Below are 14,623 nucleotides of genomic sequence, written 5' to 3' on the forward strand. Positions count from 1 at the left end.
ATAGATATCCTTAAGAATGTAAACCCGGTGGTTTGATAGTTAGGCTTTAAAGACATGCCCAATTCGTCAATCTCCTGAAATTTCCACTTTTTTTGCACGTGGACTGAAGAATAAATACCTCAAATCCGAAAACACGGACCACGCTCTTCTATGCAAAAAATGGTGACAAATTCGCTGACTATGCAGGTACGAGACCGCCCAGGCTCTGAGTGAGGACCAGTACGACATAGTAAACCGTATAAATGTACTAACATTTGCTTACGCTCTCTGAGAGGACTTTTCTACTAAGGATAAGAAGGAATTGGGTTTTTGTTTGGGATTATCTCAGTTGCTTTGGTCAAGGACCGGGCTGTGAGTGGTCGAAATGATGAATATTGGAGTGCATCCACTCTCGTAGTACTATTCTGCATCATTGGCGAGTTCCGTAAAATCGAGTCTCACTTGAGTCTCATCGTTGAATACAGACCTTCGGAGAAGTTAACTTTGTCAATTCATTTTAGGAAATTGTCTTCCCTTTTGAGGAACATTATGGTATTGACTCGGTTCAGTGGTGATTTGGGAATTGCGGATCGCTCAATTTTCAACAATTCGGTAATGTGGATATATCTAGTTTTAGTTCGCCCAGATAGTATAGAGAACTTTCTTCGGAACTACATCATGGACGTGTGCTCGATATATGTGATATTTGATTTTTACATATCAAGGCACTCACGGAAATGAGAAGGTCCATTTGCAAAGTGACCCCAGTTTCCGAAGACAACCATCTGGTCTGATTATCTTATCACATTTTTAGAGTGTTGTGTTTGAAACGGTAGAGAGTTATCACCTTCTAGAGCAGAGGTTTCCAAGCTTTTTTTTACGCGCCTCCCTTAGAGAAAAAGTACAATCTTGCGCCTCCCTTTATATTCCATAATATAATACAATTATTATTTTATCAAAAACAATTTTTTAAAACAAAAAGTTAATGAGATAATTTTTTTTCCATCTTGGCGCAAAGTTTTTCAAATCTTGGTGTCATCGCAGAGAGTGCTACTCTTAGCTCATTAGTCACTACTAAACGAGTTCGATATTTAGATTTAATTGCAGCTAGTGCAGAAAATCCAGTTTCGCATAAATATGAAGTAGCAAATGGCAACAAAACTTTCATTGCTTTATTCGACAAAATTTCATATTCCGTTCTTACATTCAACCAAAAAGAAATTAGCGGTTCTCTCTCAAATTTTTGTTTCAATAATGTATCGCATGACAATTCTATCAATTTTTCTTTTTCAAAAGTTGTCAATGCAAATTGATTATCTTCTTCATCAATAATGGATTCTGTATCCATTCGAACATTTTACAGTCGAGATCTTTAAAATAGTGAGCAAAATGCTTCAACAAACAATCCAAATGTTCAGCAAATATGTCTTTGTTTGCTTCAATGTTCACTATGGCGCAAAAGTGTTTCCTAACAATAAGTAAGATGGAAAGTATTTTCTTGTCTTTGGAGTGGTATTGATTATATTCCAATCATTTTGATTTTTTGAACCATCGTCAAAATCTTTATTATTCGTGAATTTTCTTTTGCAACCACTCAAGAATTTATTCATGTGTTAAAATTATTTAATTGTCTAATAAATTAAATAAATTTTTGAAAAAATATAATTTTTAAATTAATAACTCTTATTATCGGAATATAGTCACGTTTTTTACATAGATATAATTTTCTAAAAAATGTTTCTGAAATACTTTTCGCGCCTCCCTTGACACGAGTCAACGCCTCCCTAGGGAGGCGCGCCTCCCCATTTGGAAACCTCTGTTCTAGAGCAAGCAAAATTCACGTTATTTTTAATTCAGAGAATTTTAGGTTGAATGACAACACAGTCAAGATTTCCTCGATAACAGGTGACAAGACTCTGACTTTTCTGACCTCTTCGAAGGCAGAAAGGTCAAGTAATATCTGTTCACTTGGAAGCATCATTGATTGGAGTGCAACTCATTCACAAAATCTTAACGTTCAAAAATCGTTTTTCGACACCGTTTTAATTATCAAAGACTGAGTTTAGGACTTTGTTTTTTCACCTATTGACTTTTCGTCCATTTCGAAAAATTCCTCGTTTGGCATTCAAATATTTCAAAGCGAAAAGGGAACATTGAAGATCATTCGCTGCGTCGATTTCAAGTTTTATCTTTGAGCATTGTGTTAGTGAGGCCAATGATCTCCATTCGCTAATAAATCTTGTACACAGCAGGAATATTGTTCACCAGCATATCTTTGGTTATTATGGAGTTTCGATTAACGATGTTTTCGTTTCGGTCGCCTTTAGTGGGTTTAAAAGTATGTTTCTCAGAATAATGGGTAAAGTGAATTCTTTGAGGGAATGCATGACGGTTAGTGAATTTAAATGCTTTGAAGTGATCAATTATGTCGAACAGCTGATCAATGCTCTCATTTTTTGGGTATTTTGTGCCAAAGTGTGTATCTTAGCATTCTCGTGATTTCATTCATTACTATATTTCTGCAGAGACAGTCTTTCTTTTAAATACACAAATCAAAATTGAGATTTTTGATATTTCTGTATTTTTGAACGTAGGGGCCTTGATGGTACAGTGCTTGACATACTTGGTAGCTTTCTTAAGTTCCTGGGTTCGAATCTCACTGTGTTGCACATGCGGGGCTATAAACATTATGGCTTTCGTGAAAAGTGCTATAATAATAATAGTAGAAACAAGTAATTTACTGTGATGAATATCCTGCAATTGCTCCGGAAATCTGGAAAAATGATATCATCACTTTTCTAAAAAGGTTATGTTTTTTGAATATCGACAGATTGACGTCTGGGGAGTGGGAACGGTGGTTTTGGAGTTGTTGGGGAATAAAATCTTCCACGCTTCCTTGGTTTGGCTGATATTTTTATTTTAGCTGACAAATGAAATTGAACTTGTTCCTGAAGCAAAAAATCCCAATTTTCGAGCTTCGTTGGAATCCTTGAAGGAAGACACATTTTTAAGTTAAGGAATAAATGGAATTTTCAAGATGATCATAAGTGACTTTAAAATTATGTTTTATATTAATTTTTAAATAATTGATCATTTCTTTTTAACAAAATAATCTTAATATTCAAGGTCATTACAAATAAAGCCTCAAGAGAGCTCTACACGACGAAACCTAGCATGAATGATCAAGTTTGAATATTCCATGGAAACTAACAAAAGTCCAGTTGATTGTATTCACAAAACGGAACAATGAGAACGTCAATACGAATACATTCCAACAGCTGTCAAAGTGCGTCAATATTTGTCCTGCCTATACTCCAATACAATTCGCGAGCGTAAAGGAATTTTTTAATCTAAAAAATTGAGCCTAAACGTAAAGTGCAGGAATCCCTGATGGGGACTAGAATAGGTCCTGTTTTCCGTGCAAAGGGCAAGTCGTACCTTTTTAGCATTGGGTGCCTTCGAGACAGAATCATAGTATATTAATTTTTAGTTAAATGGTGAGAAATATAATATTTTTTTTATATAATAAACATTAATTAATTATATTAAATTTGAATTACGTCCTTCCGAAATGCTTGGTTTAAGTGACACTCAAAGTATTACAAAAAGAATACTTATAAATCATCAACTTTATTTTAAATAATACTTTTCAGAAATAGGAATCTGGCTGGTGAGTTTTGGACTGATTTCACTCTCTTTGGGCCTTTTTTTGTTTCTCAATCGAGGCCTTCTCACCATGGGCAATGTTTAGAGCAATGTTTAGTCACATTACAGGTGTTGATTGTTTCGGGGATTGTTTTGATTATTGGATTCGAAGGATCCTTCCGATTTTTTTTCCAACGAAATAAACTTACATCCACAGCTGCATTTCTATTCGGAATTTTTTGTATTTTTTTAAATTGGAAATTGATTGGAATTGTAATCGAATTGTACGGCCTGGTCATGTTGTTGAGGTATTTTCGGACGTATTTTGTAGAGGGTTTTTCCCCGTGGTGCTGGGATATGTTTCCCGAGTCCCTCTGATCGGAGCCCTGGCCAGGATGCCCATTTGCACGAAGGTTGCACTCATTTCTTTACTCTAGTTTGTCGAATTGCTTTCGGGGAATGCGCCTATCCTTTAATCACACATTTTTAATATTGTTTTTAAATATAGATTTATTTGGATGAGTTATTTATTGAGTGAAAATTAGTTTATTTTATTTCTAAAACTAAAAGGTTGATTGAATTGACCAGATTTTGTAGGCCGTAACAAAAAGTTATTTGTAGGGCAAAAATATATTTATAGTTATTAAAAGTGAAATAAAATTACTATTAATGGAATGTGAACTGGTTGATGCGGTTATGGACACTCAGTGTTTTATAAATGAAAACTTTTCAAAGTTAACAATCGATGGAGTCAACATAATAAAGAGAAACTATCACAAGACCAACAAAGTAAACATGTTTATAGAGGAGGTGGGCATCCACTGCTAAATAAATCAGGTCACCGACTCTCTGCTGTCCTCCATTCGTACACATTTAGACATGATCGATCCTTTTTCCGTAAAATGACCATTTTGTTGTTTATAGAGCGAAGAGACCCTTTATTTGGGAGATGGGTATGTCCTCAGTGATGACCACCCCCGAGATATGGAAATAACTGGTACACACTAAAATAAACAGTCAGTTAAATTGTTCGTCAACGAGCTGGAAACTGAGGCCATTTTGAGTGGAGAATTGAATAGATGTATTCCTCGTTGATATTGCAGTGAGGGGGGTTCTCGGAGTGGGGTGCCTCAACAGGGTCATTCTCTCATATTCGGGGGATAAAAATGTGATCAGTGAAACATTCATGGCACATTGGAGAGAACTTGAGTTGTGTGGTGTGGCCAACTCGTTGGGGGTTGCTGATATGGACTTTGCTTTGCTCGTTCAGTTGTTCGAACGTGCTGCGGTCAAGCCCTGCGTAGTCCAATCCAACTTTGATGACTGTTGTGTCATTCCTGCCGAACTGACTACTTTTTGCAAAAATAATAATATTAAAATATTGACCCATCACGACCCGAAATGTAATGTTTGCTTTATTATGATTAGTTCCGCTGGTTGTTGGTGAATTAGAGGGTAATCTCCCGGTGGCCAAAAGTAATTGGGGGATAAAAGTCCTCATGCGACACAGCGCCATCATTCCTTCGAGGGGGCTCATTCTTCATAAGGGATATTCCGTCTATGCCTCACGATGACTAATACAAATTTAATTATTAATAGTAATCACAATAATTTCTAATAAAATTACTTATTGTCAAGTATACAATTATTGCTATGCATTATCGCTGCCTCACTTGTCGATATCCGGGCTCACTTATTTCTCGCTTTCCATTGGACAGGGCTACAGCTCAATGGAATGTGTCATTGCCGGAGTACAATCCTCCATACTACACATCCCCCCACATATTGGAGGACAATCCTCCCTGGGCCGACACAGAGTTATTCTTGTGGTCATAAAAACACAGAGATACTTCCAATATAGTATTCAACACACTAGAAAAGTCAATTAACCGAGTTAGTCATATGGGTCCTTTTGATGTGACCGAAAATAACATTCCTCTGTAAATTGTGTGTAGTAGTGGTAGTAATCCGGTTGGGAGGACAGGATTGGTAGGGAGGGGAAGACTGGGGAGATGGGGACCAAATCATGCTGCCGACCCAATCGTGACACGGTTCCAATCGGGAAATATTAAACATTTAGTCAGATGGAAAAGGGATTCGAATTATGAAGTACTTGTTGATAATGACTCGGGTCTCCCCATTCTACAATTCGTGGCAATCATTAGGAGAGACTGCGGGGCCTGGGCTCTCCCTGGGGTTCCACTTAATTAACTATTTAAGGGAATGGTCGATCCTGGCGAACAAGTTTCCTGCACTTTAAAACGAGAGTTTTGTGAGGAGGCTGCCAACATTGAAATGAACCACAAAGTTATCGAAGAGTCACTCCAGAATGGGGTGGAGGCATATTTTACCAAAGCACTGATACCCAGATTTATCGAGGATATGTGGATGACCCCAGAAACACGGACAATTCTTGGATAGAGACAGTGGCCGTGAACTATCATGCGGACGAGTGGAACTCTCCTATCGCCCAGCTGAATCTCCATCATGGTTGTGATAGAGGATGACGCATTTGTCAGGGGATGACGCAGTGGGTGTCCAATGGATGGACTTTGTGCCTGGAATGGACATTTATGCTAACCATTCGTCCTTCATAACACAAGTGGCAGTTAATCGAAACGCCTTTAACTAATCATTAGTACTAATTATGCTACTTTTTTCATTTGCTACTTATTCTTGTCCTTTGTTGCTTTATTGGATTAACATTTAATGATTTAATCAATTCTTCAAGTATGTGACATCGATTTTTGATACCTAAATGAACACTTGTTGTAAATACCAGTGGTTGATATTCTTCGTGACCTCTCAATTCCTACTAAGCTTCTTAGTTGCCTTCTATGGAACGAATCCAGTTTCAATACTTCGTTGAGAGAACTTCCTCATGTCCCAGCGTTGACAGTAGGATCAGATCTTTCATGAGTAATATCGACTTGTCTTCTCATTTCCGTAGTTTCGGTTTTGAAACCATTTTCCAAGCTTCGCAGGTGCATTTTCTAGTAGGTGTTGGAGTGCGGACACAAAATCCACATCATAAGATGCCTCTTCTATGTCTCCTATATAGCATTTAGGGAGGTCGCGGAGTGCAGATTGAATGGAGTCACCCTGGAGTGTCCCAATCGTTGTTTTGAAACTGCGGGAAGTTGCTCTTTCTGTCATAGAAAATAGTCTTTGTTCTCAAGTAGTAGTCTGATTATCCTAACCGTCAATTTATTTGCTTAAGCACATTCATCAGCTTTGGTCTGTTAGAAAGCTCTGGAGAGATCTATTCCCAACACGGTCGTTGCCCAGCGACATCTGTGGCTCCAATGCCGTAGACCTCCCTTTTCAGTACCCATTTTGATAGATCTGTCACTCCCTTTATCCGTGTTTGCCAGCACCTTGCGTATCGAATTCAAAAGTATTATCGGGCAAAGATTTTCTACTGATCCTTTTGATTTGTTCGGTTTTGTATGAGTATTAATTGTCCATTTCCAAGTCCTAGATCGGTGTTGGTATCAAAAAATGTCATATAGGATTTTTGCATTTGTGTCGTTTTTTGGTCCATATTTTAGAAGCTCAGGGCTTATGTTGGTTTAGTTTGACCTGTAAGACACATCTGATCGTTGATTTTTCAATAGCGATGTAGTTTTCTAAGATGATCCACATGTGGTGCAAATCCCGTGCAATAGTGCTTGCATTCAGTCGGGAAGAGGATCAGTCGGTAGTTGTTCCATGAATAATTGCGTCCAAACTTTTCAGACCTGCAAGATAGAAGTAAGTAAAATAAAAATATTAGTAAATTTAATCCTAAAATATTTTTAAAGTAATAAACACGATAGCATGTTAGGTGATTATAACTTTTGTTCATTCAACTGGACAAATATATGCACTCACGTGGCTAAATTTACAAAAAATGACATAAACGGATTTCTTATATCAAAAAAGAATTCCCCCGAAACGGTCATTGGGAGTGTCCCCGTTTTACATCTCAATTTGACATTGTCCCCGACTATGGAAATGTGTTTGAAAAAAGTTAAATATATATTATTAATACAAGTTGGAGCAATTTTGTGATGACAACGACTACCAAATAACTGGATATTATGAAAAGATTAGTTTTTCTGATCCTCGAATGTAATATTCAATTATATATTATCAGAATACTCCCATCCTCGCTTAAACTAATGAAGAAACTAAATATAAGTCTGTATGTCCAGGTAATGGAATTTTCTATATTCCAGGTAAGATTCACTAGAAACTTGCAAGTGGGTATATATGACTTGAAACCGAACGGTGAGCTGCTCAAGAGTGTTGGGTATACTTCTCTGCTTATTTTAGCGAGGATTTTTCTGACGAAATTGAGAATGTGTGGCTTAATATTATTGATAATCAATCTTTTCATGACTTTTTGGACTTTGACGATTACATCGACTGTCCTTCTGTTGAATGGCCGTTGGTTTGAATTGACTATTGTCCCTGTTCTCTAAAAATGTTAATGTCTTGTATCTATTTATGATACAAAAATGAATACTATTAGTTAGCACTCAACATATTTTTGTCCTACTTGATGAGATTCATTAGCTTGAAAATGATTCGAAAAAGATTTTACAAAACGAATCATATTTTTGCTTCTGCACCGAATGAGTGGTTTCAAAATGACTTTATTTATCTGAAAAGGTTTAAAAACGTTAACGGAGGATCCAAATGGATTCTATCCGTTATCTGTTTTATGATTATAATTATCCTAGTTTTGCTTTTGCTAGGGCACTAATGAATAAGTCAGAAGTCGAGGTTTCAAAAAAATTCGAGTCCCTTTTTATCTCAATGATTCCTGTCAAATTCTACAATTGGACAATGGGACAGAATTCAAAAATTACGACAATATATTATTTTGTAGGAAATAGTTGAGCTCTTTAATCAATTGAAGTATCCTAATGTAAATGAATGAGTCTTAATTCTTGAATATTCAGTCCATTGCTAAAATATAACGATGCCCTCATTTTCAGATACCCTATTCAAGCATTATCAGGAATTTTAGGAACAAATCTGTTGCCGATAATCGAATGCGTAGAAAGTGACATATTTTAAGTAATCTTAGAATCGTCCGAAAAAACATTTTCTTTAATTTTGAAATACATCCGATTTGTAGTGATGATAAATAAGGCTTGGATTACAAAGGATTATGGGACGAATCCAGCTTTAATGTTGAATAAATTTGAATCCAAATATTCCGATACTTGCGAAATACTAAAAATACTGTTCAACGAAATTCATGTTTATGTAAAATTTTCAAATGATGATAAAAAATCGGTGTTGATGTCTCGTTAAAAAAATAGCAATTAAATGTCTATTTATTAATTTTTAAAGTTCGTAGCATTAATTTGTTAACTATTTGCCATAGTAACACGTAACGCACAGGCTGCCCATAGAGGCCTGGTTGCTAATGTCACATAAGACCACCTCACTTCAATCAAAAGGGAAACATGACTGAGACCAATGCCTTTACGAGACCTATCTCGATGCGAGAATTTATTAACAATGAGTGCTCAACCTATTTCCTCGTAACAAAATACCATTTTTCTTGTTAAGGAGGAATAAACTATGGCTATTGATTTTTTGTACCTCGGATTTTTTGATTATGATTTAAAAATTAAAATGAAAATTTTTTTTATGAATAAAATTAGCTTGCTAAGCAACTATGAGTAACTATAAAAGTTATATTTAGAAAACACAGGGATACCAAATGAACCAAATAAAGACATTATTGCCACGTTAAAGTAGTTTAAAATTATAACATTTCGAGATCTTCGGAAGCAGATAACAGAATAAAGTTCTTCAAGCACAGATGTCGCGAATCAATTGTTTGTCGATAAGAATAAATAACAGAATGCACAACTTAAGCACATCATTGGCTGCCTTCCCACCGCCCAAGAGGCATTTCATTTCGAAGCCATTCTTTCCGAACCATTTTCCCGAAACGTGCCAAGATCCAAAATAAATAAAACAAATGTATATAAAATATTATCACGTATATCAGTCCAACAGAATCGCTAAACTAATGCAAGACACCAACAATCATGATATAGTTCGACGAATATAAATCACTTAACATTATATTGACTATTAAGAAGCTCTTAAGATTTTATTAAGACTTATCGAGAAATAAAGTAATGCCAACGTCGATAAACTACTTCCGAATGCTCACATTATTTAATAAATAGTCGATAGTCCTCATGGAATTGGGGGTGATGTAGTGGAGAGATATCAAATGCCGACTCACACCATTGCGCTCCTGCATTAGTAAAATAAAGCAGACGAACTGGGTGTTTGTCCAACTCTCGAAATTGTTTATACCAATCCGGTGTATTTTTTGAAAACGTGTCGATCAGATTAAATGAAGAAAACCGAGGCAACTGGGATTCGTCGGATTTAATGTCAATTTCAAGACGATTTAAACAACGACCCATTTCCACGTCTTCCATGCCTGTCTTGGCGCTGCATTCCTTCACCTGGGAGTATATTTAAGCCACTACCTCTGCCTTATTGGCAGAAATCACTTTCTTTACAGCCTCTCTACTCAAAATATAGGAGGCTCCCCCACTGAAATATCCATTGGGGAAATATTTGTAGAATTTGAGTCCAAATGAAACAGGGCGACTGTGATCTTCAGAAACGAGGAATTGGCGAAGATTGTTCACAATAATATATGTATCGTCGTCTGCTTTGACAATCCAGTCATATTCGTCGTGAAATTTGGCTTCGATATATTTCAGTCCGCCGTATGTTTTTGAAGGGAGATGTTCGTAGTCATCGTTGATATTCAGCGAGGTTATGAAGGACTCGTTCGCTATGACTTTTCCGACAAAATAAAATGTCTTGTCACATCTTTTGCCCCACGTATCCAAGACTGCACGTCCTCGGGTTTTATAATTGTTTTTTGATGTTAAAATCATACAAAATATGACATGTCGATGACTGTCAGTTCTTCCGAGGACGACAATATTCTGAAAATAAAGAATGATTCCTAAGAGGATGACAGATGCGATAATCAGCAATCTATATATTTATGAATAAGCAGTGCCTTTTATACAAAAACATTTGTGATTATAAAATTGTGTATTTTATTCAATTTTACTGCAATCAAAAAATCAAAAAATAATAATCCATATGTATAATAACAAAGGGACACAATAAAAAGTGACAAAATATTGAGAATGCAGAAGAGGAGATCTTTTTGAATCGAATTTTGAAAAACTCACTTAATAGGGGATTTGGCTGAACAAGGTCAAAGACTACTGTAAAGATTTATAAGTAATAAATGTAAAAAGTGAGTGTAAAAATAATGCTTAAGCATGACAGTCGGATTTTCTCGACAACTCAATAAAGAAAATAAGCCTAATTGATAATCGATATTTGGGTACATATGTAGTAGTTGGCGGCCACTTTTTAGCGAATTTTAAAAAAACTATATTTTTTTAGTTAAAAAAATATATAATTAAAAATAATACAATATAAAAATAATAAAATCCCACGCTACTTTAATTTAATGAGAAGTGAGGTCAATCTATTCAATCTACCCACAAATATGTCAGAATAATCCGGTTTGTCTACCTGTGGGCAAAAAATATATCTTCTATGGAGATATGCATGGAAAATCTTGGTTGGGCTTCACATACAACCGTGGACTGGTCAATGTACATGCGTGAAATTTGCATGCTATCATTGACATCTCGTCAGAGATCCAAAATAGGTGTGCGTAAATTTATAATATAATAGGCGGTGAAGGAATGATTGTGGAAATTGACGAAAGTCATTTTTCAAAAAGGAAATACAACAGAGGCAGAATGTTGCCTGAGCAATGGGTTTTCGGCGGAATCTGCAGAGAAACGAACCAATGCTTCTTAGAAGCAATACCTGACAGAACAATGAAGACCCTTACGAAGGCTATTCTTGAGAATGTAGAAGAAGGCACCATTCTCATATCAGACTGCTGGAAGGGTTATTCAACAAAAGATCTTCAGGATGCAGGATATCAGCACCTGCAAGTGAATCACAGATATTGTTTTGTTGATCCAACTACGGGTGCACACACCCAACATATTGAAAGGTTTCCAATTATATAATTATTCCTTAGAATGTGGAGTAGCGCCAAATGGCGTAATAGAAAACAAAGGGGAACAGTCAGACAACACCTTAATAGTTATTTTACGGAGTTCATTTGGCGACAGACAGCCAAAAAGAAAGAATTTGAAACAATCATGGAGTGCATTGCCTTACATTGTCCCCCAGAATCAAAACTAAAAGAAAAAAAATAATTAATAATTTTGTATAAAAATAATTAATTTTTTTGGTACTTGTAGATTTCATGCTGCACGAAATAAGGCTCTAACTTAATTTTGGAAAATTTTTTTGATTAAAAATATGATATTTTAAAAGAAATTACAATGCCGAATTTATAAATATTATTATAAATTTTTTAAAAAAAATTTTAAATTTGTAAGTGCGTTGCGGGTGTTTGGGGGAATCTGTCGAGGAAGTAATGAGTGTTTCCTGGAGATGGTTCCAGATCGCACGAAAAGAACTTTGACAGCCGCGATACAGCGAAATATCGCACCGGGTTCAGTGATATACTCTGACAAATGGAAGGGTAATTGTAATTACTTTATTCTTGTTAATAGGTTATTCAACGCCAGATCTTAATGCTCTTGCATATGTGCCATTACATTTTTTATAGTAATATTATTTAAAAAAGGTAATTATTCACCAAAAAAAATATAGTTTTTTTAAAATTCGCTAAAAAGTGGCCGCCAACTACTACATATGTACCATATTTGAAAAATAAAAATTGGCACAAAACAATCCCAGGGGTCGGAAAATAAAGCACAATAGCCAACTATTTACGCAGAATAGACGCGTCAATAATGTACGCACTAATAATTAAAAAGTTCAATATATAAATTAATCTCAATTTATAAAAGAACGTCAAAACATTTATTAAACAATATTTTATATTATTTTTAAAATTGAATAAAAGATTAAAATAATATTTAAAAATATTAATAAACAAGGAGGTTGTCATGATTCGAGACGAACCCTTATCCAAGATAATAATATATCTCCGATGTTTTGATTTGATAAATCGTGACTTTTTATCCAAATCCGACCCACAAATATCAGTCAAAGAATTAGATTCCTCAAACAAGTGGATTGAGGTTTCCAAATCACAAAACTGCAGATCGGAAGGACAGAAAAGAGAATGGACGACCTCAACCCAGTATTCGACAAATCCATCGAATTGGACTACTACTTTGAACGCCTTCAACGTCTCCGTTTCGAAGTCTACGACGTGGACGACCACTCGGGCAGACAAGCATTGGAAAAGGGGGACTTTCTCGGACAGCACACCTCCTCCGTGGCCGAATTGGTGAGGACTGGCGTGAAGAGAGTAAAGCTGAATCAACCTAACGAAAAGCCTATGAGCAGTGGCTCCATTGAGGTAGACAGTGGGATTATCCCAGATTACTGTGAGGGAGATTGATTCCTGCAGAGAACAGTTCAAATTGGTGTTTTCGGCCACAAATCTGCCCAAAAAGGTTAAAAATCGTGTCATTCCAGGGATTCATATTTTCGTCGTATCCGTCGACTAGACTACTCGTGCAGACGTTGTGTCATGATTGGAGGACTGTCCACTCCTCCCCCGTCGTCCAGTCCTCGGGGAATCCCGTCTATGCACAGTTCACCCTCAAAATGTTTCAATTGACTGCCAAAAAAGGCAATGTGGAAGACAAAGTGGCGGGTTGGTGGTGTGTTGTAGTCATTCGTAGATATGCATATGTGACAAACACCGTGTTCTCGGATATGTTTTGATGACCATATCCGAACTGGTCGACGCAGCCAATGCTTCCACGGGGGTTGGGGAGTGAGATATCCGTAGAGGTCGTGGAAGTTGGGGACTGAGGGATCCGCCTTCCTGGTGCTCAAGAGTTGTCAAATCGAGAAGGTGTACACATTTCTGGAATATATTCAAGACGGACTGGAATTGGATTTTGCAGTATTAATATTCCTCATTTTTGGTGGCGATTGACTTTACGGCGTCGAACGGGGATCCTCGGTCGAGGGATTCACTGCACTACCTCGGGGGTCCACCAACGACTACCATCTGCGCTATCGAGAGTGGGGGAGGGTAGTTCAAGAATACGACACGTATTGCCATTGACTGTATTCCAGAGACAAAGTGTTCCCTGTGTTTGGATTTGGGGCGAAACTGCCGCCGGACTATTCGTTTGTCAGTCACGACTTTGCAGTGAATATGAATGTGGGGAACCCCAACTGTTTTGGTGGTACTGTGAGTGCACATTCATAGGGGTTGATGGAATATTGGAGGCATATCGGCACTGTCTGCCACACATTCGACTGTATGGCCCTACCAACTTCGAGCCCGTCATTCGGCATGCCAGTCAGATTGCACGTAGTTCAGCACGGAAGGTATAATCGGGAATAATGGGAGTGCTACTATATCCTGCTTATACTGACTGACGGGGTGATCACTGACTTGAACAACACGAAGGAGGCAATCATCGAGGCCTCCCTCTACCCAATGTCCATCATTATTGTTGGAATTGGAAATGCCGATTTTACTGAAATGAACATTTTGGACAGCGACGACGCACTCCTCCGGTCGGCCGATGGGCGAAGGGTGGCCAACAGGGATATTGTCCAGTTTGTGGCTTTTAACGATTTCCGCTCTGTTTGAGTCATTTGAACATTCTAGGCCTCTCTCGAGGTTTTGGCCAAAAAAGTGTTGGAGGAACTACCATATCAAGTCACACAGTTCTACAGCTCGATCGGATTCTTTCCGAATGTAGTTTGATCCAATATTTAAATAATATTTATTTTTATCTGTAACTTTTCTTTTTATATCGGTTAATTCTTTACGTTACTTTTATATGAGTGTTCCTGGGAATTATTGAAATCTCGGAGATTTCTAGTTATAAAACTGATTGTTTAATAAACAAATAAG

At 36.9% G+C, this 14,623-nt stretch overlaps 2 protein-coding genes across 2 annotated transcripts; one reads left to right on the forward strand and one right to left on the reverse strand.

The window, feature by feature from the left end:
- Positions 1-5,579: 5,579 nt before the first annotated feature.
- Positions 5,580-6,256, forward strand: LOC115230818 (ADP-ribose pyrophosphatase, mitochondrial-like; the record flags this gene model as incomplete). Its single annotated transcript, XM_029800943.1, is given in 4 exon segments — positions 5,580-5,675; positions 5,709-5,982; positions 5,985-6,076; positions 6,127-6,256. Coding segments are annotated over 4 exon segments (592 nt in total), but the record flags the coding sequence as incomplete, so codon positions are not given.
- Positions 6,257-10,124: 3,868 nt separating this feature from the next.
- Positions 10,125-11,578, reverse strand: LOC115230815 (glycoprotein-N-acetylgalactosamine 3-beta-galactosyltransferase 1-like). Its single transcript, XM_029800941.1, has 2 exons — positions 11,543-11,578; positions 10,125-10,607 (listed from the first exon to the last, which is right to left on the reverse strand). The coding sequence occupies exons 1-2, from the start codon at positions 11,576-11,578 to the stop codon at positions 10,125-10,127; spliced, it is 519 nt and encodes a 172-aa protein (XP_029656801.1).
- Positions 11,579-14,623: the final 3,045 nt, after the last annotated feature.

Source organism: Octopus sinensis, unplaced genomic scaffold, assembly GCF_006345805.1.
Source record: "Octopus sinensis unplaced genomic scaffold, ASM634580v1 Contig16460, whole genome shotgun sequence".
Taxonomy (NCBI): domain Eukaryota; kingdom Metazoa; phylum Mollusca; class Cephalopoda; order Octopoda; family Octopodidae; genus Octopus; species Octopus sinensis.

What these genes read in the sequence shown, in the direction of transcription:
- LOC115230815 (XM_029800941.1), bottom strand. Translation starts at nt 11,578, where the DNA reads ATGGTGCCTTCTTCTACATTCTCAAGAATAGCCTTC. An exon ending in CATTCTCAAGAATAGCCTTC is followed by an intron (nt 10,608 to 11,542) that starts GTAAGGGTCTTC and finishes CTTTATTTTCAG; the next exon opens with AATATTGTCGTCCTCGGAAG.